Genomic DNA, 25,286 nt, shown 5'->3' with positions numbered 1-25,286 from the left:
ATAGTGCCTGCCGCTTAGATGTTTCGTGGTCGCTTAGGTTGGCCGTACACGAGCATGCGCTCTTATGCTTTAGTCTCTACGCCAAGCGATCAGATAGTGAGCAGAGTTACCATTTCATGCTTGCAATACAGAGACGCCGCTATTCTTCATTCAATTAAAACCATTATACCAAAAATGGTTCACAACACATACTCGCACAGCGATTGATGATGCGCGTCACATTTTTGCCCCCTCCAAGAGATATTTCCGCATACTGTAGTTACTTATGCACCGAAAGGCTACACACTGGTTCCCCGACAACCTTCTATGAACGAGTATCGTGAAAAGTTTACAAAGTACGAGCTAAAACATCTCCCAATCGTTCCGCAGAACGCGACAGCAGTAATTTCCAGCAGCGCCGGGCCAAATCGCACAAGCCAGACAGGAAGAAAAGCTCGTCGCGCGCCCTTTCCTCCTCGCCCGATGAAACATTGCTTTAAGGCGCGAGGAAGCAATGGTCCGGCACAACTGGCTTAGCACGGGCGCCGCAGTTGCGAGACTGTGTCTGACACAGCGGTCGCCAAATGAGGCGTCAGTGCCTGCTGCTTCACTGACTTCACCGCGCCGGCAGCCAACGTCCGAGCGTAAACAGACTCGACCTCACCCCGCAATGTCGGCACGCCTAGGGACAAACGCATACAACGCACGCTAAGAAACCTCCGTAGCGCCTAGTCGGAGTTAAAGAATGAATAACCTACTGGTTATTTCTCTCTCGCGCCCAATCTTACTCGCCCCTGGGCGCAAACGTCGGGCGATCCCTCAAATAAAGGTCTCCTGTGCCTTCCCGCTTTCATCCATAGACCAAGTTTTCTTGAGGGCGCAGCCATCTTGCGATCACAGCGTCGTTGATCGTCCGGCGCCGTGCTGGTATGTGGGATCGCGCTGGAGGGTGCGCGGCGAACGTGCTGATGACGACGAGCAGCAAGCTTTCGCGCTTTCTCGAAGGGTGTCGACAAAGTATTTGGATTAGGAGCCTTCTTAGCGTGTCGCCAATAAGCTCAATGCTTCTATATAGCCACAATGCCGAACGGCGACGGGCCTAGAGGCGCTCCAAATCTCTGCCCACGATCGAAATAGGAGGCGAGTCAAGTTTGAAGATTGTTGATGCGTAACGTATCCATGTAACGTGTTATTATTGTATGTCTAGCCTTGAGCTCTGTTACGGTATCACTCAGACGACTACAGTCAGGTATCTCCAAGTCTCGTGTGGTGTGCCGCACCAGCGTACATCCCAATCCACGTAAATGTGAAGCTTCGAGGAAACATGTTTTGCCAGCTGTCGTGCTCCTCAAATTTTTGCCGTACGATTTTCTAAATATTGTTTATCTGGCAACCGGGCATCGAGCTCCACAAAGCAAAGAAGTGTAAAATAACTCGATCTAAGGGCTGTTAACCTGGATAAATTGAGCTGACGATAGCGGCCGCGTACATGCCGCGATCAATGCGCACTATTGGGCCTCGAATGGTGCCTGTGCGTGCAAGGGCACCTCACCACTCGAGTGGGCTGAGAAACGAACAACTACTCTGTTCAACAGCAACTTTGTTTTCTGCAGTAATACACCTCGCGATGAGCGGCGTCGAAAGCTTGCAGGCGAGATGCGGAAGCACAGGGGAGCCCATATGAACTAGAGCCGGCCGGCACACGGTAGGCATGGTTTTGCTTGCAGGATGGAAACGAACACACGTTCGTTTATTAGTTGGCGCACACTGTTTTAATAATGCGTTCTCGTTCAACTTCAACCACAACGTTGGTTGCCAAACATGATAATCTCAGAATACATTTGAGGAGAATAAGTTGAATGTGCGTGCACGAAGAAATGGTTAACTTCATCCATTCGGAACAGCTGACCGACTCGAATACGCACCTTTCTTCCATACCTCAGTTTCATCATGGCTGCCAGTTTCCGAGCTCGTCACCGAGCGCTCACTGCGAACAAAACCTTCCGAACAGACACTCGATGGCATCACGTCCTTTACATGCTGAAAACACAAAGCGGACGCTTTTCTGCTAGCACAGCCGCGGTGTCCACGAAGTCACTCCGGCGTGAAGGTGTACTTCACGCTTGCTTCCGAACGTTATTTTTTAAGCCAAATACATCAGAGCGGTAGCCAGTTGACCTTGAGTCATTTGACATCGCATAAATCTCAGACAGAGCACGTTACAAGCGCACTAATTCGCAATTAAACCTCTACCTTTTGCAGCTACCGCTGGTAAAAAAAATGGTAGTTGCTTGGCTCGGCTATGCCAGGATATACATAGCGAAATATAAGACATAGCATGGTTAGCCATGGTTAATCTTGATTGCAAGCCCAGGTTAGTCTGGTTGTCTAGCTATGTTGCGGCGTTTAGCCAGTCGTTGGGCGCGCTGTTCGTCTGTTTCCTGGGCGATTCGTTCCCTCTTCATCTCGTTCCGATGTCGATTCCAGGCCTCCTCCTGGTTATCAGAATTGTCGCCGTCCATACTGCCGTCTGAACTGTGGTTGCGGCGCACCCGAGCTCTCCTTTTCGATCCTCCGGCATGTTATCAGGCATGCGATGCAGCTGGCGAAGCGAGCGGAGGCGAGCGCAATGACGAGCGACGTGGTGTGACGTCATACCAAACGACGATGGCGGAAAGGCGCGGCGCTGAACAGCGGCGGAACACCTGTCGCTCGGTTGGTAGTGTCACCTGTCGCTCGGAACGCCTCTCGCTCGGAACGTTGGTGTCAGTTACGTATGTTGAAGCACGTAAAATATTCAGTACATATAGTTTTCCACACCACTGGCTGCTTCCTGGGTTGTTTGTTGTTTGTCGCCTTTTTTCGCCATGAGAATATAATTTTAAAATGTATATGTGATCCTTATCGCATAGCGTATCATATATGATACGCACCAAACTTTTTTTTCTCACGGAGAGAGAGTGAAACAAAAAACGTTCTGCCACATTTTGCTTGATCTTATATCCTATCTGGCAACTACACCCGCAGTGGCTCCTTCTTCCGAAGCTATCTTGAATCCCATTTGTATGCCACAACACGTCGACGCATTGTCGCGTTCTCAAGGCTTCGAACAGGTAAGTGAATGAATTTTTTTCGTGCTGTTGACATATACTATCCTTTTAAAAAAATTATTAGCGCGTTATATGGCTTCTTGTCTTCCTCTTGTGACAATTTGAACGCCCGACACCTTTGCAATGCACCGCGAGGACTACATTTAGACCCGTATCACATATGATACACTATGCAGTTAGGGGTAATTTTTTTCTTCAGAAGCACGTCGGTGTCGTCATCACAGAAAACTTACATTTGCAATGTAATGGAGCATTTTTGTGTGCTTTCTTGTTGCTGGAAAGTGAAGTATCCTTTTTTTGTCCTAGGCAATGGATGTCGGCACTTTTTACGGTGGAACAAGACGGGGAGTTCGGCCCATTCCCGGTGATGGTGACAGAAGCAGCGATAGCGAGCTCTCGGACGACGATGGGCAGGAACTGCTGCCGTGCCGGGCTCCATCTGCGCTAGCAGAGGAGTCGTCTGAAAGCGAGGATGATAGTGAAGATAAAGCACCTCCTTCAACATCGACTTCTAGAGGCAAGAAAGGACCTGCGAAATGTACACCAAAGTGGACGAACACATGCCTTGAAAGAGACCCAAAGGAAATTGAGTTCACTGGGAGCACCGTGATGCCATCGACTATCGAGGACCTTGACACTCCCTTCCAGTTTTTCAAATTCCTCTGTCCCGTTGAAGTGTTCAAGATGATTCGCGAGGAATCGTTGCGCTACTCAGTTCAGTGTCGTCCTGAAAAGCCTCTTACAGTGAGCGTATAGGAACTCGAAAGGTTTGTCGGAATGGCTCTTTACATGTCAATCATTCAGCTGCCAAGCACCCGAGACTACTGGAGCTCCAGCATCGGACATCACAAGGTTGCAGACGTGATGTGCCTCAACCGCTGGGAAGAACTAAAACGGTTTCTTCACTTCAATAATAATGAGACTTTTGTTGCCCCTGCAGAAATTGGCCACGACAAGCTGCACAAGGTCAGACCCCTCTTGAACAAATTGCTTGAGCAGCTGAAGATGATTCCGCGAGAAGAGAAACTGTGCATCGACGAGCAAATTGTTCCGTTCAAGGGACGAAGCTCCCTGAAGCAATACAATCCGAAGAAACCACACCGCTGGGGATATAAAGTTTTTGCTCTGAGTGGGGTGTCGGGTTTCTGCTACGATTTTGAGGTCTTCAGTGGCGCCGCGGAAAACAAGCAGCTACCAGGTGAGCCTGACCTAGGCGCAAGCAGCAATGTTGTCGTCAGGTTGTCTCGCACCATTACCAGGCAAAATAGTCACCAGTTGTTTTTTGACAACTGGTTTACTTCTTCTATTCCTCTGCAAGTATTTTTAGAGAACGAAGGGATTCACTGCCTTCGCACTGTGCGGCGAAACCGTCGACCTGGCTGCACGCTCCCGAAAGAAACGAAAAAGAAAGAGAGAGGAACATATGAAGAAAGGGTATGCGAAGTGTAAGGAACCAAGCTGTCTGCAGTAGCGTGGCACGACAATAAAACCGTCACATTGCTTTCCACGTTCGCCGGTAGTGAACCAGCGGGCGAAGTAAAACGGTACTTCGCAAAAGAAAAAGCGCACAAAATGGTTCCCTGCCCAAATGTTGTGTTGATGTATAACACACATATGGGTGGTGTAGACCTCCTTAACTCGATGCTAGGCTATTACCGAATCAAGATTCGATCAAAGAAATGGTATCACCGTATATTTTTTCACCTGATGGATCTCACTGTGGTGAATGCCTGGCTACTCTGGCGAATGCAAAAAAGTGCCAAGACTCCCCTGCTTGAGTTCAAGTCTTCTGTCGCAGAAGGACTCTGCAGGGCAGGGAAGTTACATGAAAGGAAGCGCGCAGGGAGACCCAGTACTGAAATCGAGTCACTCATTCAACCAAAGAGGACGACGCTGGCGCCACTGCCAACTGCTGATGTTCGCCTCGATAAAATGGACCACATGCCGCATTGGCTTGACAAGCGAGTGCGCTGCAGGCTGCCCTCTTGCAACCACTTCACAAATGTATCATGCAAAAAGTGCAATGCGGCCCTCTGTTTCAACAGGGAGAGAAACTGCTTCGCATCGTTTCACTAGGAGGGCAAGGTGTACTAATCATGCAAGCAAATGATATCCTCACCCTTGCTTTAGCGATGACATTTGAGGGAAGCTGCAACACCATTGTGCAATAAATGTTATTTCACCAATTTTCTATTCGTTTTTCAATGCCGCTTCTTTTTTCTGTTCGTATCCTGTTTTTTTCCACGTCCAAAAATATTACCCCTAACTGCATGGTGTATCATATGTGATACGCGAAGAAAAAGCTGTAATAAATCTAAACCGCTCATAATTTTTAAAAACTAAGTTTAGCTTGGGTGTTTGTGTTACAAGTCAAGGCTACTGAAATTATTTCACGCGAAAAAAAAATTCATGCAGTAAGGGGTTAAGGTACAAAAACCTCATACTTAGTTATGAGAGACGTCATGCAGGAAAAATAAGCTCTGTAGTTTCACTTCTCAAAGCTATCATCTGATTATGAGGCATATCATTTTTGAAGACTCTCGGTGAACGTGGACCGACTAGGGTTCGCTACCATCCATTTATATCTGAATACGCAAGCACTTTCGCATTCTGACCCCATCGAAATGCAGCCTCCGCGGCTGGGATCCCACCATCGACATTGTACCCAACAGAAGAACCTGATAGCCACTCAGTAACAACGGCAGTCCGTCAAGTAAAGAAGTGAACAGAACGTGTACTGACACATTTATTCCTTAAGGCTTCACATAGGTTTCCATTTGTAGCTGTAAACAATCGTAAACATTCTTAGATAACTAGCATTTCATTCCATTCTGTCGCTTGAGCACTCGTGTGCACCGATACTCATGCGCTATAAACCATTTTACACACGTTTTAAGATGCAAATTGGCCTATAACAGGCGCTCTTATGCCATCAAAGGTGTAAATGCGAGTATTCTCGGCAGAAAATACTCTTAAAGGTGTCAATCGATTTGCAGTATACCATGCATCGTTGTTCCCGAAGTGCTCCCTGCCTCTCTACTCATGGCTTCTGTTTTCGTCTCGCGCAACCTTGTATCGCTCGAGCAATCCGAAACGCCATGCTGGGAATAATGTGTCAGCTCTTCTTATTCAGACCCCAACGTGGTTTAGTCGGCCAACTCAGAAACACAGAAGTCGGTACAGGCATTGCGCGTCTCGAAGTTGTTTCCGTTGCTCTTGCAGCCTCCGTAGATGAATGGGTGGCAGGAATTCGTCTTGGGTTCGTAGTAGAAGCGTGGGAAGTATGCCATACAAGGGCCAGTGTAAGCTGGTCTCCCGCACACGTCTGCAACTGATACTGTAAATAGAAAAAAATAAACAGAAATTATCGAAGTGACTAAATCATGTACGACGCATTGGTTCTGTTCGATAACGTCGCTACGGCCCCTCATTTAAGATGCGAATGGTGTGCCCTTCAATATTCACTCTGCTCCTTAAGGAATTTCTACTTCAACTTTTCTTCTGTGTGTATTTTTTACATGCTCGGGTTCTTTATCACCTGGACAAATTTTGAATCTCTTTTTTGAACAGGAGGGAAATAAACTAGCTTGCTTTTTGCTAATAAGGTTGCTAGATTGCTTTTTACTCATAGACCCATATGTTTTGAACTGTATTGCGTTTGCCAAAAAGTACACCATTTCTTTGCAGTTTTGAGCAGCATGCAGGGAATAATATAAATTTTTTATAGACAATCGGGGAAGTGTACAAGGCAACAACAGCATGAAATGTTCGTTCGCTACAGCGAATTAGGAGCATCAATTCTGAAATACTCCACAATGAAGTTGTCATGCTATCACATGTGTTATTTCGCAAACATGGAAATAATGGCAAAGGACGTTGTTGTTACAATTGCTGCTGATTTAGGATCAAGTTTTTTCTCGCAGGTACGTCTCTATCATTCTGATAGAACCCTCTAAAGAAATGCACAGCCTTTGGGCCTTGCCTTGTCGGCCAACAATAACCGTCTCCTATTGTGCGTCCATTTTACGTTTTTCTAAAGCGGCACTGCGCGTACTTTCTGGACGAGAACGGCATGCCCACATTAGCGGGTCGCAGCGTTCCGGATGTGAAAGTAGCCAGAGAAAAGCTAATGTCGAGTATGAGAAGTGCAGGTGACATAAATAAACCACAAAATCTGGAAAACTTTTTGGAGGAACAGACCTGTATGCGAGTTAAAGTGTGTTGAACGGCTAAGCCGGCAGCAGGAGTAATATCTTTGACAGCGGAATGCGCCCGAAGATGTCTGAAATCCATGATACATAAAAGGGAACCTTGCTTTAAATTCTCATGTACGTTCGCACAAGATGCCCAACAGCGCGTAATGTTAGGGGCTAGCTGTTTATCGTGATTATAAAGCTAGCTTTCCCGGTCAACAATAGGCGCCATGGTCATCTTTTTGTAAACTGCGGGTAAAAGCACGTTTACATGTACTTTGAGATGTCAAATGTAGACGTGGTTCTCGTGACGAAACCACGTGTCAAAGATAAGCCCCGCCATGTGAAGCTAGCACTTCATCTTCATTTGAAGGATGATGGCTGCATCCATTAGCTGGGCGAAATGACAGTGCCGTGAGACGCACCTCCAAATTGCGAAAAGGGTCAGTTGCGAATTGCTATTGTTTTACAGCCATCAGGCCTAATCTCTGCTATACTTCGTGCATTCCTTTGCAACTTTATTTGTAAGTACGGACAGAAAGAGAAACACACCAAGGCTATCAGTTTACTGATACGTTTTACTAGATGCACATGTTGTTTCAAACTTGCTTTTGTGGTCCTCATACTTTTTGCACGGTTCATTGACTGTGTAAAACATAATGCTGGTGGAGTATACTGGGTATGAACATGGGCAAAGGCGAATGAGGAAGCAGAAGTCAACAACGGCAAACTGTTCCACGAACGGCCTGTTGCCATTTTCCACCTTATAATATGCAATCCAGCACGCAATTCGAAAGCTTAGAAACATAAGTAATTTAGTATTTCTCCCGCGAAATTATGACAGGTAAATTTCAGCTTACCCGACTCCGTATTTTTTATTCCTTCAGCCAGAACAGCCTCACTTCCTGCTTTCCTGTCGGCCACTGTAGATGAAACGTCACGAACAGGTGCCTTTTTTAGAAGAGTTTGCAAGTTTCCTAAATATCTGCGCGTAAATTTCCATCTACCTGTTTTCACAAGAGCCCTTACCTTAAGAGATGCAAAATAAAGCATATCCTGTCATCAACTGTGCGAGGTCCCTGATATTGCACATTTAAGCAAAAATTATCCCAAATTTACCGTGCACAATAACATAATTGTTCCATATATATATATATATATATATATATATATATATATATATATATATATATATATATATATATATATATATATATATATTAGCAAACATCAAATGAATAATGACAATGTGAGAGAAGCAGAATGTAGCACATTAGAGATGCCTTATTCTGTCACGTTCGACTGCCCGCAGACTGACACATATCCGCATTGACGGAAACGAATTTACGAATGGGTATACATATCCGTGCTGTCTGGCAGTTATTAAGCGTGATATTAAAGGACAACTGTAACGACACTCTACTTTGGCAATTTTCGTTATATATAAGCACAATATAGGGTATCCCAGCCAACGTTACCCACGCTGTTATATGAAGGAAAAACGATTAAAGAATCATGGTGCAAGGTACGATCTTAAGACCTTCAGTGTTCAATTCTCAGACCTCTAACGACCCAAGAGGATACGATTTATAACTGTATCTTGCACCGTGTTTTCTAACTGTTTGCTTTACTTGAACAGCTTGGCTAATGTTTACCACTAAGGTAATCGTGGAAACGCCGCAGGGCTGATGACTGCATAGTTTTATTGTTTGCAGCCTTTAAACAGGACCCAAGCAGAAGACGTGCGTACCTGGTGGTCGTCGTTATGAAGTAAGCCTCAGCGCGCCAAATGCAAGATGTTTACGCGCACCGAGAGCAGCCGTGGGTGGTGCTTTATCTGGCAGGTCACGTCAACAAGCTGCGCGCTCTAGTTAATGCACCACTTCCGGCGAGTTGTAATAGCGACGTATTGTTTAAGTTTCAGTTTCACAAACACCGTTTTTTTAGCTTGTCGTGATCCTTTTGCTCGTGTTTCAAAAGTCAAATATTGCGCGGAGGCCCTTCTGTATGCACGCTATCTTAAACGAGGCTCTTAATGCGGTCCGAAATTTTGTTTCAGTTGGCGTATAAAGATCCACGTTTGGAAATCTCTACAACTGTCTTGTCAATGAAGGCTCATTATGAACGCGTTCATATTGTATGGTAATTGCCAGGGAACCGATTGACTTATCGTCATTGACAGTCTATAGACTACAGGCAAGGTGTATGAACAGTTGCAGGGCTTATCATCGTCGTGAAGCTATTTACGTCCACTGCATGACTAATGCCTCTCGCAGCGACCTCCAATTACTATGCCTTTCGCCAGCAGGCCGAATCCTATGCCTGAAAAACTCCTAATTTGTTCACACTATTCAGTTCTCCGCCGTTCTCGACTGCGCTTCTCTTCCCGCTCTGTAACTAGCGGCCATCTGCCCTACTGTCTTTCATGGCCTACCCAGCGCCATTTTCCCTTTAAAATCAACTATAGAATACGCAACCTCGTTTAGTATCTAATCAACACGGCAGTCTTCCAATCTTTTATAGCTACGCCTAACATTTTTCATTACACCTCTCCAAGCGCAGACGTTGGCTTATCCGCAAGCTTGCTCCCAGTTTCTGCCCCATATGTTAGTGCCGGCGGAATGCAATTGTTACACTTTTCTTTTAAAGAATAGCGGTATGCTGCCGTTGATGACCTGGTAATGTCTGATGTATGCCCTCGGATCCATTTTCATTCTTCTGGAGATTTCTTTCTCATGAGGCCAGTTCCTTGTGTATTACTCTCACAAAGAAGACTGGACCAATTGTCGAGATATCTGCACCAGAACCCCAGAAATTCCGACCAGAGATATACTGAAACCTAGCGCCTGCCTGTCGCCCGGCTGGTTTCTACTTGTCTGGGTTGTTTCGTTTCACAGTGTGACACATTTTAAATTTTCTTTTGCTATTATAACGTGTTTAATTTAAGCTATGTCTATGTTGCTTCTGGAACGCTGAGGCTGAAGCTTCCCGCTTCGGTTTTGCCACCTGCGTTAACTGGAGAAAACTTTTCAGTGGCCAAGATTGCTTTAGAAATAAAATATGGCGCCAAAACGGCAGTGAAAATTGCGTACAGTAGTGCTAATGAGACTTTTCTCCCCGGTTGCACGTTCCCAGTGTCGCCAAAAAACATCCACTATTTTTCCTTCTGTTCTGAGCGCCTATTATGTATAAAGATAACAATAACGTTACACGTGGAGCTCCTCCTGCGTATTCGGATTGTAATCCCCTAACGTCCTCATTCTCACATTTTCGTTACCATCCCGCTAAGTTCCTAAAACTCCGGACTTTTACTGTTCAAGCACCTCTTCAACAAGTTTGAAAGGGGCGTTGCTATTATCGCACGTCTCTTCGTAGCTACGTTCTACATATGTGCTGAGCTACTTGTTAGCCTGCTTATTAAAACTTTCGTATCAAATGTTTTATAAACAGTTCACGGTGTCACGTCTAGGTACATACAGAAGCAGACGCAGAAGCCATTACCTGGCCTAAGCAGCGGTGGGAACGACTGCGTGTCCTTCGGAATCTGTTTATATTGAGGCCTCACCTTTTTTGGCCGAGCAGGTTTCCTCGCAGTCCCTCCTCGTCTCGTATCGGTTACCGTTGCCCCCGCAACCGCCATAGACGAACTCCTCGCATTCCCCTGTTTTTGCGTTGTACCACCACATCGGCAGAAAAGCTCTGCAGAGACCAGGTTCGGGCCCCTGGCCGCATTGCTGCTCGAAATTTGTCGCGGCTGGGAGTAAAGAAAAGTGGTCGTGAATTTTTCTTCTTTCCCAAAGCTAAAAAGCCATCAAGCGGCACCTGCAACTTAGAGTACTAGAAGCGAGCACATGCCCAAGGCACACATACGGTGTGATTGTGTCTGTGACGCTGGAACGATGTAATTGCTTAACCTCCGCACTGCTGAACCAAACCAACGCCGTTTTTGGTTTAAATGATTATAATAGTACCCATGTAATGTTTTGTTACTCTAAACATAATTGCTATACTTACATCAGAGAAAGCCAGGCACTGCAATTTATAATGTCATATTTTTGAAATGTCAGCATTTAATTTTATTGCGCAACCTCACCTGTATTTAAAAAGAAATGTCTGGACGACATGTTTATGACGCACGTCGTTGTGGGCTAGTCCGGAATAATTTTGACTATCTGGTGTTTCTGTACAATGCGCCTAATAAACGGTAAACAAGCGTTTTTTTATTTCACCTCCATGGCAATGCGGTCGCTACAGTCGGCAACCGAACCCATGAACTCACCCTCAGAAGCACAACGAGCACAACGTCAAAAAGAACCCGCCGTGGTTGCTCAGTGGCTATGGTGTTGGGCTACTGAGCACGAGGTCGCGGGATCGAATCCCGGCCACAGCGGCCGCATTTCGATGGGGGCGAAATGCGAAAACACCCGTGTGCTTAGATTTAGGTGCACGTTAAAGAACCCCAGGTGGTCTAAATTTCCGGAGTCCTCCACTACGGCGTGCCTCATAATCAGAAAGTGGTTTTGGCACGTAAAACCCCAAATATTATTATTATTACGTCAAAAAGAATACGGCACCACGGCACCTGAATAATATAAGAAACTTCAATCACAGAATTATTTTGATGTTTGCTTTCCTTAGACATTGATCCGCTGTTAAAGAAATTTGTCAGGCCCCAGCACCCACATTTTGAATACAGGTATAAAATCCTATAACGTCTTCGAACGATTGTGTAAAAATTGCTTTTGTAATCCAAGAAGGAGTTTCCCTCGTGAAATTCTTTGCAATTAACCGCAAGTTGCAGCTACCGGAAACTCTTCTGAGGACTTGCTTTTGTAGGCACATATGAACTGTCTACAATAAACAGTTTTCACGTGTGAACATATAAATCAACTAAATTAAGAGTTATTTGATGCTAGCATAGTCTTAAGAACGTCCACAAATAAACAAACTAAAATGGAAGACTGAAAATTGCTATGAAAAATATCTATGTTGCCTATGTCTACGCTCATGTAGTTAGCTTGCGTCACACAAGCATAAAGAAACTGTGAAATTCTGAGAAATTGTTTCGTAATTGTAGATATGAAGCTGTAAGCTAGGTTTAAAATTAGGCTTGGATTTTCCCTTGTTTGAAAGAAACAGCAAATCAATTAGCATTGGAGCTGCGGTACATTCTACCATTTGCTGAGCTTACTAAATGAGTAATGTAGATTAGAGAAGAAAATCGCAGGTATTTCTATATCTGGCTCTTCCTACATAAGAGTAAGCTTCTGAGCGGACAACACAGAACAAATCTACCTGCTCATCTTCTGAAAAAGCTCAGTGATGTTCTCTTGCACAGTCGCCTGTCATTTTCCTCAATGATATTCCTAATTACTTTAAAAAAGCAAGCGCAAGGTTTAAAAAGTTCTCGGTTGTACGTGTAAAAACCAGCATAGGCACGGCACGTCATAGTGGGAGACTCCGGAATAATCTTGACGGGTACCCGTGCACACGCGTGTTTTTGCGGCTGCCGTGCCCGGATTTGGTACTGCGCCTTGGAGCTTAGCAGGTGAAGTGCTTGTTTTAGGATGACAAACTATATAAGGACCATTTCAAATAACCGCTACACAATTCGCAATCTAAGTACTGCCTAATTTGTATTGAATCCAATAGAGGTGGCCAGGAGGCCATCTGAATATACACCGCCAAAACTTACTAGCGCTTCAATTCACAGCATAACGAATTAAACCTACTCAACAAATTGGTAACTTACGAAATACCCCTGGCAACAAAAAAAAAAAAATCGGCACCTACCAAATACGGTGGTCACGAAAGCGAGGAAAATGCAGGGTTTCATCTTGAAGTGCCTGTGCCACAAGCTTGAGGGTAAACTACAGGCACATGCACCTGTTTTTATGCGCTGGAGAACAATGAGGTCCACAAATATTTGCGGAAGCTGTTATCTCTGTCGCGGTGTACGCAAAATGAGGCCTACTTTACTTACAAGCCCTGCGCTACTTTGGCACAGCCGTGACCGAGATGTCATCTTTTTTTTCGTTATCTGCAGTGCGAACTTTCTGCTTCGCAGGTAAAGAATCCGGTCAGTTGCTCGTCAAGTAAAAATAACAACCATTCGCTCCACTTAAGGCATGTTCCAGTTAGCCATTTCAGTCCAGGCTTCATACACTGCACAAAACATAGTGCCGAAATTATTAATACAAAACCCTGAGAGCCGACTGATGGAAGTAACGTGGTTCCTTGCGAAATGCAATCGCTAAGAACAGCAGTGCTGAGAGAGCTCAGATACCCGTTGCATAGAAAACATGAGGGACAGCTGGAACCTTTCGCGCCTTGCATGTTTAGCTAGAGCTCTTATATGATCAAATTGCAAGTAGATCATGATTACGTCTCCTTTCTGTTCCATAGAAAATACTGGCGCACTTACTCCGCAGGAATGTCATCACAATTTTAGCTGACGTTCGGTCCCCAGTAATAATGCCGCACCCAGTACAGACAATGTGTGTAAGTTTGCTACTCTGACTACGATGCTATCTACATTAACTACTGCGAACGCACACTAGTTGTGTTTTAAATGAGAGCCACAGAGTGAACAACTGCGGCATGGAAAATTTGGTTTTTATTGTCCCTCCACCTTTTCACTTACGAATTGTTTGTTTGCAACTATGACAACCTGTTCGCAAATATTACAAGGAACGACAAAGGAGTCTACCTGAGCTGGAGTGCTTTATTCCGCTAGTCTGCACTTGGGAAGAGGGAAGATGAGTGAACGTACTGGAATGAACGCGACGATGTATTTTTAGAGAGTAGCAACCCTAGAACCACTTATCTAGTTCTGCGTCATGCAGAAGCTTCAACAGTGCTTTAATTGTCAGAACTGAAGCTGCAGTGTCAGGTCATGTGCCGAGAATAGCTTGCTCCGACAGTGGTTGCCTCACAACACTGGCTAGGAAATTATCAAACATCCGTCGCTCCAGCGTATATGCCGGGCAATAACATATGTGTTTCAGGATTTTAGGCGTCCGACAGGGCGGTTCGACTGGCCGATGAAGTTGGAGTAGCGGCGAGGTAAAGCAAGGCCCAGACAAATCCTGCGTTGCAATAGCACTTTGCTGCGCGTAACTTACTGGGGCAAAGGGGATTTACAATGTCGGTCGATTACGTGTAGACGTCTGTGTCAGCGTGGGCTCCGTATGTTACTGCAAGGTCCTGCATGAGTACCTTAAACATGGAGTTGGTGTCAGGTCGTGAGTAGGCAATCCGTACTGCATCAGAGAATGGCGACCGTGGGTCACTGTCAGCGAGTTCATTGCTAATCACCCAATGACCGGGAACCCATTAAAATGTGATAATGTAGCTACCGCGTCCAGCACTGTGACAGTTTCGCAATTTTCAGCACCAGCAGGTACCGAGGCTCTTTCTTCAAAAAGTACTTTAGCTCCCGCAACGATATTTTGGAATCACATAACGCTGTTCATCTATGAGGTGTCTCAGCTCTGATCAAACGAACTACCTCCCGTATTGCAGCCAGTTGCACAGCCGTAGATGCCCATTTGTTGTCCAGTTGAAATCGTCGGGTCACGCCAAGTTGCGGGATGAAGAAATGCCGTCATTGTGGCACATGATGTGACCGAAGCGTTCGTGTATACGTGTACACTCTCACTATATATTGTAAATACATGGAACAGGTGAGATGTTTCATGCCCTGTAGTAAGTTGCTGCGCGTAGGGCCATCATGTGCCAAAATAGAAAGACATACTTCATGGGCCATGTCGCATTTCACACCCCAAAAACATTATAAGCTGCAAATACTTTCAACAGACAACTGCTTAGCCATCTAGAATCAAACTTCTGCCGTTTGATGATGTGATTCTTAGTAGATTTCATGACTGACCATCTGTATTGGTCATTCGCCAACATTAGTGCTCTTCGCTCTGCGAATCTGGATGTACTCGGGCCGAGATAAGGAATTAATACAACGGTATCATTTGAAGAAAGAGGCTGGCAGATACAGTACCACACGGCAGCCCACAAGTTCCAAACAGGCATAAAGCACATCAGAAGGGGTCGCCTTGAGTTTCGGTAGTTGGGACTATCCCTGTTCGAGCCGCCCTTGTCATCCCAGATAGGTTACTCATAACACTAAACTAAGCCTGCCGTCAACGTTAACCTGCTGAAGATGACAAGGCTGCCTTTAGCGAAGATAGGCCCATCTATCGAAATGTAGGCTAGTCCTCCTGAAGCACTTTATCCCTGTTTGAAACTTTCAAACAACAGTATCAGCTTGTCACTTTACCACTACCACTACTTAATTCGACTTTCGCTGTTCCTACTTTTTTCTATTTCGAGCTCACTGGGCTTCCGGTCTAAATTATTCATTGGTATGGGAGGAAAGCTAGAATATTTCGAATGCGAAAGCATGGCGCTTCCGTTTATTCGATTCCCACCGGTGTCCCATCATGCGCGTAGAGTTAATTAGCAGTCTGAAAGAATAAACACTTCTGCAGACGACGCTCCTGCTCCTTCCTTCAGCAACCTGCGCTGCAGAGAGATGACGACGTCAGCAACCTGCGCTACCTAGAGGTGACGACTTGCAATGTGCCTTCATCAAAGCCCCTTTTGACGATTTTGTCATTGCCAACGACAGTGTTGAGATGTGTCGGTTACTGAACGACAATGACCTGTATACTTGTTTTAATACTGTGTTGCATTAATCTGGCGACAACAATACAATAAGTTCAAGCAATAAAAAATTGCAATTCCTTCATTTTGCCTCTGTTTGTTAATTCAACCTTCCAGATTGTTGGACCAAAGATAGCAGTGCCGTAACGGTCGAAACAACAGTAGTCAACAACAATATGCTGTACTGCATGTATCTCGAATGCACCTTTACGAAGCTATTCGAGATGTGTTTCTCCTGATGCAATGACATGCTATTTATTTCAAGACTAATATCTTTCTCATGGAGATATCGCGGCGCATCAGGAACCCTAAAGCTGCGAGCAGAGTGGGGGAGAAATCTGGGTACACAAAGGGCACATTAGCTACTGATAGGCTAATTAATTCCTCGTACACCCTTACACAATTATGTGTTTTAATTATCGAAGAAATACATCTCATAATAAAGACAAGTAATTGTGTTAAACTAGATTAACTCAGCTTTGGAGAGCATACATTGCCTTTGCATACGCAGTTGATCTATAACTGGCGAATGTGTAGTGCATGCACATTTACGCTTTGTGCTTAGCACACAGCGTAAAGCACACAGCGACAAAGAAATACTGTAAGTTCAGACATAGCGCAGAGTGCGTGAAAGTAAGTGTGTGCTACCTAATGTAAGTACTTAATTTAGCAACTATAACTTGTTTTTGTCTATTCATCTGCAGGGGCCTCCTCAGGAATTAAAATTTGGGAGTATGTTCAAATTTCTTCGGCGGAGGTTGAGGATAGAGGAGATGTGGTAGTCACTTTTTTAAATTTTTGTCCTTGATGTGTCGCGCAGAACAAGTAACGTTTACGACTACGACACTCATGAGAAAGATTGAGAAAAACTACTTCACTTTACGCGAGGTCTAAAGTCGTATTTCGAAAAGACAAAACGGGAGAAGAAAGACCACTTATAATGCATCCTCTACAGAAAGACAAGGAACTTAGACACATGCTTGACATTGTACACGCACACCGAAGATGTTTATCGGAGCTTTGCTATAAGAAACGACCATGTGCGTTGCATAGATACATCTAGACGCGAATTGATGGCTGCTACACACAACTGGCTGAGTATGTACTAGCACAGGCACTTTGCATATCCCAACCATTGACTAAATTAAACTAAATTAATGGGACGATGTGTCCATTCGTGTACATGTCAAGTTCTCACGGCACTGCTCAACAAAATTCCTCATCGCGTGTAACAAAAATTCTCATGAATTAAGGAACAAAAGGTGGGTGGAGGGTGTCCTTCAAGAAGAAACACGAGGGAGCGTATGCCCCTCTTGGGAGGTGTGTAGGGAAATCACTGTTTATCTGAATGTCGGCATCCCAGCGCTTCGTAGATTTTTTTTAATTCGGTATTACTTTTCATTTATCAAGGAATTTGTGGAATCACTTACGGATTACAACGCTTGTATTTGTGTCTACAGCTTTTCGACAGGTCTGTAGTCATTTATATGCCTATTACAATTAGATAAGCCTGGAATTTTCCCCGGCACTCCAACGAGGCGATTAGCGGGCCTTCCTTGTGCCTGTGTCACGCGAGGCGCCCAGAACGCGCTCCTGAAGTACCTCTAAATTACTAGGTACCTCGGAATCCTGATAGTCTGTAACGATTTATTTTGAACATACTACAGCGCCGAACCATACGCGAGATAATTTATTTCGCGTCCTGCGCCCCTTTCAAAATATGCTGCGCTGTTAACACCATGCTACAATGTTGGCAGAACACAGGACTCAAGTGAAGTCCTTCAGAATGCTACTTCATTGACAACTAATGTTGTCGCCAATGTGTGCTGAATAAAATTTTCACTCATGTCTCCTTCGTTTACAGTTTCCTTTCATCAGTGCAGAATGACGCGATGGAGCTTCCAGTGTCTAACCGACATCTTTGTCTGAAGAATTTCTTAGATATTTATTGCATTGAGATTGCGCACATATGCAACGTAAGCAACTCCCAAGGGCCCTCAAGGTAAAATAACTGAAATTGAATTTCCAACTGTTTTTTATGAAGCTTTGGACCCGCAACTGCGTGGATGTGTGAAGCATTTCTTTTTTTATCTCTTCTTGTAGCTCTAAGAAACAATCGCTTAAGGGTCTACATGTTCTTCCGGTAATTTTCTTGTGATTTGTTGTTATTTTTCACCACGCTGCTTGTTTACGCCAACGCCCTGGTCCCACAGTGCACCACAACGCCTTTCTCTCAAGCAATTAATCTTTCTTGCTGACAATTTGTACATGTCCTCGTTACCGAGTCATCACTATTCAACCACTTGAGAAATTAAGCGTTTTAAGCCCCTTTAGCGTACATTTAGCCATCAAGGCTTTCCTAATCGCCGCGGGAAAAATGGGTCGCATACATGTAGCATCACCGCGATGCCATGTTACCCTGACCAAAATAGATAATTACCAACCAGTTGACCGAGATCAGCTGAACAAGGCGCTGATAAAGCTTTCGCGCGATATACTCACTCACATTCTGCTGTCAGACCTGATTGAGCAAAGCGTCGCCGACAGAAAAATTACCATACGCCACCATTATGAATAGTTGAGGTACTACAGATAAAGCATGTTAAGAAAACTCTAGTGCTCGACTCCTAAGAGCCTGGCTGTTACACAATGCGTTTCTGTAGACGGTACTGGGAAGGACTCCCGCCAGAATTTTACTGATAGCTATATTTACATGTGATTCATTCATCTGGAAATGATCGGTGATTTCAAGTAAACATTCCAATATTATGCTAATGTTTTCATACTGTGTCCATATTATATTAAGAGGGCATGTAAACTGAGCATATATTTTATCATAGTTTCCATTCAGGAAACCTTGTAAGTATTTCCGCGCATGATGGGCAGCACCTTCTGCATGACCAATGATAACCAATGACTTGCATGTGCAATTATTACAAAAAGCCCCTTGCACATTCGAACGGAAATCGTTTCCGTCAAAGATAAGCGAAAACCACGTACTGAATACATTAGCCATTTGGCAGGTCCCCCATATGGATGTCAGGAAGGATGCTTGGGTTCAAGTTTCGTTCAAAAGACCAATGAAGATTACTATCGCACGCTCTGACTGTTTGGCCGAACTCATACGAATCTACGACAGCCACCGTTCTCACAACTTTTGAAATATTTTATGAATCACAGAGTTCTTTGTTGGTAAATCATTTGCGCAGAAAGACCCAACCATACCACAGGTAATCCAAAATTTTGTGTCTACTATGCCGGCAACTAATGCTGTTTGAAAATTAGTAATTAGTATAAGCTAAAGGTAGGAGGAGTGTCCAGGCCATGTAAAGCCATGCCGGAAATGGCTCTACCCGGGCTTCTCATTTTAACTTGTGTAAGGTAAATATTCAGTAAATCTACACGTGGCCTTAGCATGTTATCTATGACTAACGCCGAAGGAGAATTTAATAAAGTGGTCAAACGGAGCAAAGATATAATATGTCTGCACACAACAAACGCCAGCCTTGCATCAAACAATTAAGAAATTCGAACCTAGCATATGCGGTTTCCCTCAACGTTTCAACGGCTTCGTTAATAGTCTTCAGTAAGCGCGAAAACCAGTCAGTAGAGAGAGCATCGGGATGGTTCTAATGTGCTGCTCTGTAATATCGTGGCTAGACACATCACATTTATTAATAAAGTGAGAACGCGATTCTACCCCTACTTTATATCCATTAACGACAAAGGCTTCCTGAGCGAGTTGCAGGTGACATGAAGAGAGAGTTACTGCGCTGTCGCATCAACCCTCATGTGAAGGCAGCACAAGCTACGCCATGCTGCCTAAGTTTTTTCACTCCTCTATCTTCCAGATATGTCCAGACGTTTTACTGCACAGACCCACGGAATGAGCCAGGCTTTTAATCTGCGCCTCCTTCGAACGGACCCACGTTTTAAGACTGCACTTAGCTATGAAAACGGCTCTAGACTGCACTGTCTTCGGTATGAGCACAAGAAAGGGCCTGATGACACACATACAACATGCTTAAGCAGAAAGTATTTCGGCTACAGAAAGTTCACCCCTTATTGAAGTCGCTCAGCATATCGTGAAGATTGAGACACTATTGATCATGTTACGGATAGTTCACGCGAAAGTACTTCTCAAAAGCACTCCCGATGTCCTGTGCACCGCCTCTGTCATGCGGTGCTCAACAACGAGGTGTGTGAGCCACTAACAACGCTGTAGAAGGGTATTCACTGCGCTTTCTCTTGGTCACAGAAAATGTAATGCTAATGGCTACTGTACACAGCAATGACGTTCTGGTTTGCTGACATGGAGAGACTCCGTGCGGAGAGGCCGTCCCATGCCCTTTTCCGCGATTCCACCTCACAGTGTATCCTCATATAGCTCAAAAATATTTTTTCATATGATTTACAACAGCAAGTTGTCCATTCATACTGAAGCGACTAGAGCGCAGAAAGTGAAGAATGAAAAACTGAGAGAGACACATTGTGCTGAATACCCGTTTACGCTTAATTTTCAGTTCCACATGCACACGTACACGAGCTTACGAACACGTGACTGCCAATCGCAAGACACGTCGGCAGCAAAGGAACCAGGATGGTAATCTAAGCATAGAAAGACAAAAGAAAGGAACTAAATAAATACAAATAAACGCTAGGTTACGAAGTACCGAGGCACGAAAGTTCTTTTTCGGAAGCAGCAATCGATGGTTTGCTTAGGCCGTCATCTGTGGCTTTGTCTGATGCTTCCATAACCAACCTTAGACAATCGTTGTGATGATTGGCTATAACGCTTGTAAATTGTAACGATGGTACACAACCATATTGAGAGCATGCAGGGCAAGAAATCCAACTGTGCATTTTTTACCTTGATGTTATGTCCTTTCAGCTGTTTTCACGCATATTCAACCGCACGTTTCCGAGCCAAAGTGCTGTTTTTCGCCGTTACGATAATGACTGGCGCGCTGCTTTGCGAACCGAAGGCGCTTCATGAGCACGTCGGCGTAAGTAGCACCCTCCTTTATCTGTTGTACGCATTGTCTCATAGGATTGTACTGTACAATGACTACGGATATTTTTTACATTCTGCAGAGTCAATTGTGATAGCGGTCCCTTAGAAGTGGAGTAACCTGAAGTGCTGGTAGAAAGGTTGCTTGACATAAGGAAGTCGCAGTTTCGCTCGAAAGGCGAAGCATCCATTGCGATAGCAAATTAGTGGACAGATATGCGAAGTAGGTATAGTAGTTTTATCGGCAGTATAAACTTGTAAACTAAGCATACTAACTAAATTAACAAGCATGGTGTCACACGCACGCAAGCAACCACGAACACATTCCACTCGACGACCGCCGATACTCGCTGTTAAAACACTGCAGTGAGGAAATTGGGCAGCTGCAGCAAGCGAATTGAATGTCGCTCTGCGGTTTGCATCAACGCGAACTATAAGCGGCGAAAACACAGCACAGCGCGGACTCTATACCCGTCGCAGATGGCTTTCACGGTGACATTCAAAGGGGACGCTCGTAACATCCATCCATCTGCGTAAGCACGCATTCTCGAAGAGCATAGGTGAACCGTACAAGTTTTGTGAGTATCCGTAAGGCATGGTTCGCACCCCTAAATATTCGCTTCGTAGCCAAGTCGGTAGAGCCATTGCCCGTCTCTTATGGTAGACAGATTCGTGGGGATGGTTTTTTCTTTCAACTGAAAGCGTTGATCTTAAATTTTATGCAGGATTCCTTTGTACCTTTGTTCTTTATTAAAGTGAACGAGAACATCGATTTAATTTAGCTTCACAAATTTAGAAGTAATCTGTGAATGCGTGTGAATCCTTCTATCCAACAACACCTTACGGAATTTTCGAAGTCGCAAATTAACATTAAAAATGCAATATCATGCAAACCAAGGTGAGTGCACCTATAACACTATTATTCGGCACGAAGTCACCGGTTCAATAGGATATATTCAAAATGCATGGCAAAATGCATCAATGGCCAGTCACGTAAGGACCGCTATTTTGGCTATGTGGTACTTGCGAAGCAGCTGTGTGCTGCGAGCGACAGCGATCATCATCCTGCCGCTATTCGGTACTCTAAAATGTAGCAATCACCTTATTCATCCAATGTTTAAAGAAAATCAAACCTGTCTTGGTTGCTACAAATCAACCAAGCCATGCAAGTAGGTTTTTGCACTCTACGATATCGATCCGGACGACACTCCCAAGAAGCGTGCTGGTTTGAAAACTAAACGTTCGCTGGGCCTCTTTTGGGGCGATGTGCGCTTCGAAATTAGCGAAGGGCCTTCAAAATTGCGCATTCACTCTACAACTTCCCTGCACAACCTTGAGAGCCATTTTGCATTCCGATAAATACGCTCATCTCGTTGGCCAAGCTTGAAATAGCGGCGTGTGTGAAGAAACCGAAGCTCCTGTATTATGCACTATTCGTCGCAGATGATTAATGAAGCTTCTTGCGCGATGTCATTGAGAACTGTGGTTGCTCTCTTCGTGTTACATTCTCGCGTGGAGGGCGCGAGCTCAAGTTCTCCAAGTCAGGTCACACAAGCGTGTCTTGTGAAATCGGAGGACAGAAGTTACGGGCAAGTTCGACGCAAAGAGTTGCTTGTTGCACTACTTTTTCCGTTCACAGAAGCACGTAATACGTTTTGTCAAGCTAGTACGGTGAGTGTGTTTATTTGTTTGTTTGCTTGTTTTTGTTCTTCGATTTATGTGCACTTATTACGTCGCTTACTGATTTAGCACTTTTAAGCTGACATTTTCACAGTTTAAATACACTGGGGCTGCAAGCGGAGTGTAGTGTAAAGGAAACAAACAAGCATATTATTCATCAACATGCTGCTCGATAAGGCATCGACAGCTTCATGCATAATGCGGTAAGGGTAATGACTTTTTTTACGGTTATGGTTGCCCACCGACTTTTCACAGCGTCTGGCGAGGATTAGTAAATAAGTAATGCGTGTTTACACATGCGTATTATGATAAGGTCTCTCGCTAAAATGTTTGAATTTTCATGTCTCTTTTGTTATCATTTGGGCATGTCGCCAATGTCTCGGAAGAATTATCTTGTGGGATATATTGGGACCAGTAATTTATTCAAATCATATACTGTATGGATTCGTGTAAGGGCCGCCACCAGATGACTCTAAATACTCTATGCCACTAGTGGATTGCTGTCGCCATCTATGAGTGGCACGCGGAAATACACAGAGCGTGAAAATTCACCGACGCGCGCGCGCGGCTTCGGGGCAGGGAACGCGATTGCTTCTCTGTTGCAAGCTTTTTTCACAAATTTTCGGCTGCCGAATTGGCTGTGCGGCATTTACACGGGTCTATGCGGTAGTCTTGGTAACATGTTGTGATCCTGGCATGGGTGAGAGATTCGGTGCTCCCGCACAATTGTAGCCCAGTCGCGAGAGTTACAATAAAAATAATATTTCAGCAGTTTTTCCGATTACCATTCTGAAGTGCGCCGTAAATGTTTACAGCTGTTCAGCTGCAGAAACGCGCGCTGTTCCACATGACCACGTGCACTTGTGCACAGCGTTCAATATGTGGTAACTGCGATATTCGTGCACAAAGGCACCCGCGCGTCAGACAGCGATAATATTTGTCCCATTGAATAAATAGTCAAAAAGCACTCGCGCAGAAAGAGCTGTGCAGTGAATATATCGGGTAACTTCTACAGTCATAAGCGATTAACAGTGGGCATGCCTCATATAATTTAAGCGACGCACGCTAGATGTTATCAATAATTTCATATTAAATAAGAAGATTTCTCGGCGAACATTTGCCAGTTTAACACTATCTATCTAGCCGCTTACGTCCTGGTGATTCATAGTCGTTTCGTAAACTTGCTAGGTGCCGAAATTCGCATAGTATAACAAGCATGTATGATGAAGACAACTTAAAGGTCACGACATGAATGTCATGAAATGCGTGTCATGCAGGTCATGAAACACCCGCCTACGTCTTGGTGCTCTCATGGTCATTTCGTTAACTTGGTAGGCTTCCCACGCACTGCTTGGCAGGCATTGCGCCTGCCAATGCGTTACAGCAAGCTCGGCTGAGTAGAACTTTGTTCGATATGATTCATAGCAATCTCGGCTGTCTATAATATTGGTGAAATTGAGCCGGAGCAAGCTCGGCTGAGTCCGAGTCAGCGTAGGCTAGGCTGAGTAGAATTTTGGGGAGTTGGCACGCACATGCCATTAAATCTCAACATGGAACAAAACAATAAGAAGTTGAATCTCACAACCTACCTAAAAGAAAACTCATATAGACAAAATTAATGTAGTGCAGTCTTTGTACACCTTGCAAGCTGCATGATCTTATTCCATAGAGACAGTGAAGACGGCATACGGCTTTACGCATCTATACAGTAATACATGCAATGGCAAACTTATCAGCAACATTGGGCCCGTCTTCTTGGTCACGACTTATGGATCGTGACGCGTCTGCAAACTTTAATAGCTGCGGACGTTCAAAACCCATCGGCACATCAAAATACGGTATCATTCGCAGAAAGGGATGCAACTAGCTCACAGCACTGCACGATTTTCATCTTCTTTTGTGTATTGTGGTATCTACTGCTTATAAAAACAAGGCGTTTGCTGGCGTTTCACGTTGTTGCACGTGTTTCACAGGAAGTAGAGAGAAAGAAGGAAGGAAAGAGTGGTTATTGTAAAGTAGTGTGTTAGAACACTGCGATATGCTACGATCTTCATAAAGAAAGAAATTAGGTCCACTGAAGTGAGTGCAATGTGCAAGCACTATTAAAAGTGAGGCTTAATACAGGTACTGTGGGTTAGTACAGGTGCAATAAGGATACAGAGTGAGTGACACATTGAAGACCTATTGATTTCTGTGCAGGATAAAAATGAAACGACAGAAAAAAGAGATAAAAATGTTTAAATGATGCCAATCACCAATTAATGCTTCACAAATAAATTGACAACGTTGTTCTTACTCAAAGCACAAATATGCTATCGTAGAGAATTGATTACGATATATAGGTTGCACGTTGGCTTTACGAGATAGATAAGCAGTCGCCTCTGTCAGTGAATGTAACGGAATTTTTATCATCATCATCACCAGCCTGGTTACGCCCACTACAGGCCAAAGGCCTCTCCCATACGTCTCCAACTGCCCCGGCCATGTACTAATTGTGGCCATGTCGTCCCTGCAAACTTCTTAATCTCAGCCGCCCGCCTAACTTTCTGCCGCGCCCTGCTACGCTCCACTTCCCTTGGAATCCAGTCCGTAACCCTTAATGACCATCGGTTATCTTCCCTCCTCATTACATGT

At 44.6% G+C, this 25,286-nt stretch overlaps 1 protein-coding gene and 1 long non-coding RNA gene across 2 annotated transcripts; one reads left to right on the top strand and one right to left on the bottom strand.

Moving 5' to 3' along the window:
• The first annotated feature begins 1,768 nt into the window (after positions 1 to 1,768).
• LOC135897003 (uncharacterized) lies at positions 1,769 to 6,422 on the top strand. The gene is made up of 2 exons (XR_010562868.2): positions 1,769 to 3,092; positions 3,396 to 6,422. It is a non-coding gene; the product is annotated as an uncharacterized lncRNA (long non-coding RNA).
• LOC135897002 (BPTI/Kunitz domain-containing protein-like) lies at positions 5,804 to 13,226 on the bottom strand. The gene is made up of 4 exons (XM_065425561.2): positions 13,076 to 13,226; positions 10,848 to 11,036; positions 8,143 to 8,205; positions 5,804 to 6,426 (listed from the first exon to the last, which is right to left on the bottom strand). Exons 1-4 carry the CDS (start codon positions 13,116 to 13,118, stop codon positions 6,236 to 6,238), a joined length of 486 nt encoding a protein of 161 aa, XP_065281633.1. The 5' UTR covers positions 13,119 to 13,226; the 3' UTR covers positions 5,804 to 6,235.
• Between the last annotated feature and the right edge of the window lie 12,060 nt (positions 13,227 to 25,286).

The sequence above is a fragment of the Dermacentor albipictus genome, chromosome 7 (genome assembly GCF_038994185.2).
Source record: "Dermacentor albipictus isolate Rhodes 1998 colony chromosome 7, USDA_Dalb.pri_finalv2, whole genome shotgun sequence".
Classification (NCBI taxonomy): Eukaryota; Metazoa; Arthropoda; class Arachnida; order Ixodida; family Ixodidae; genus Dermacentor; species Dermacentor albipictus.
This window is presented reverse-complemented; position numbering and strand designations above follow the sequence as displayed.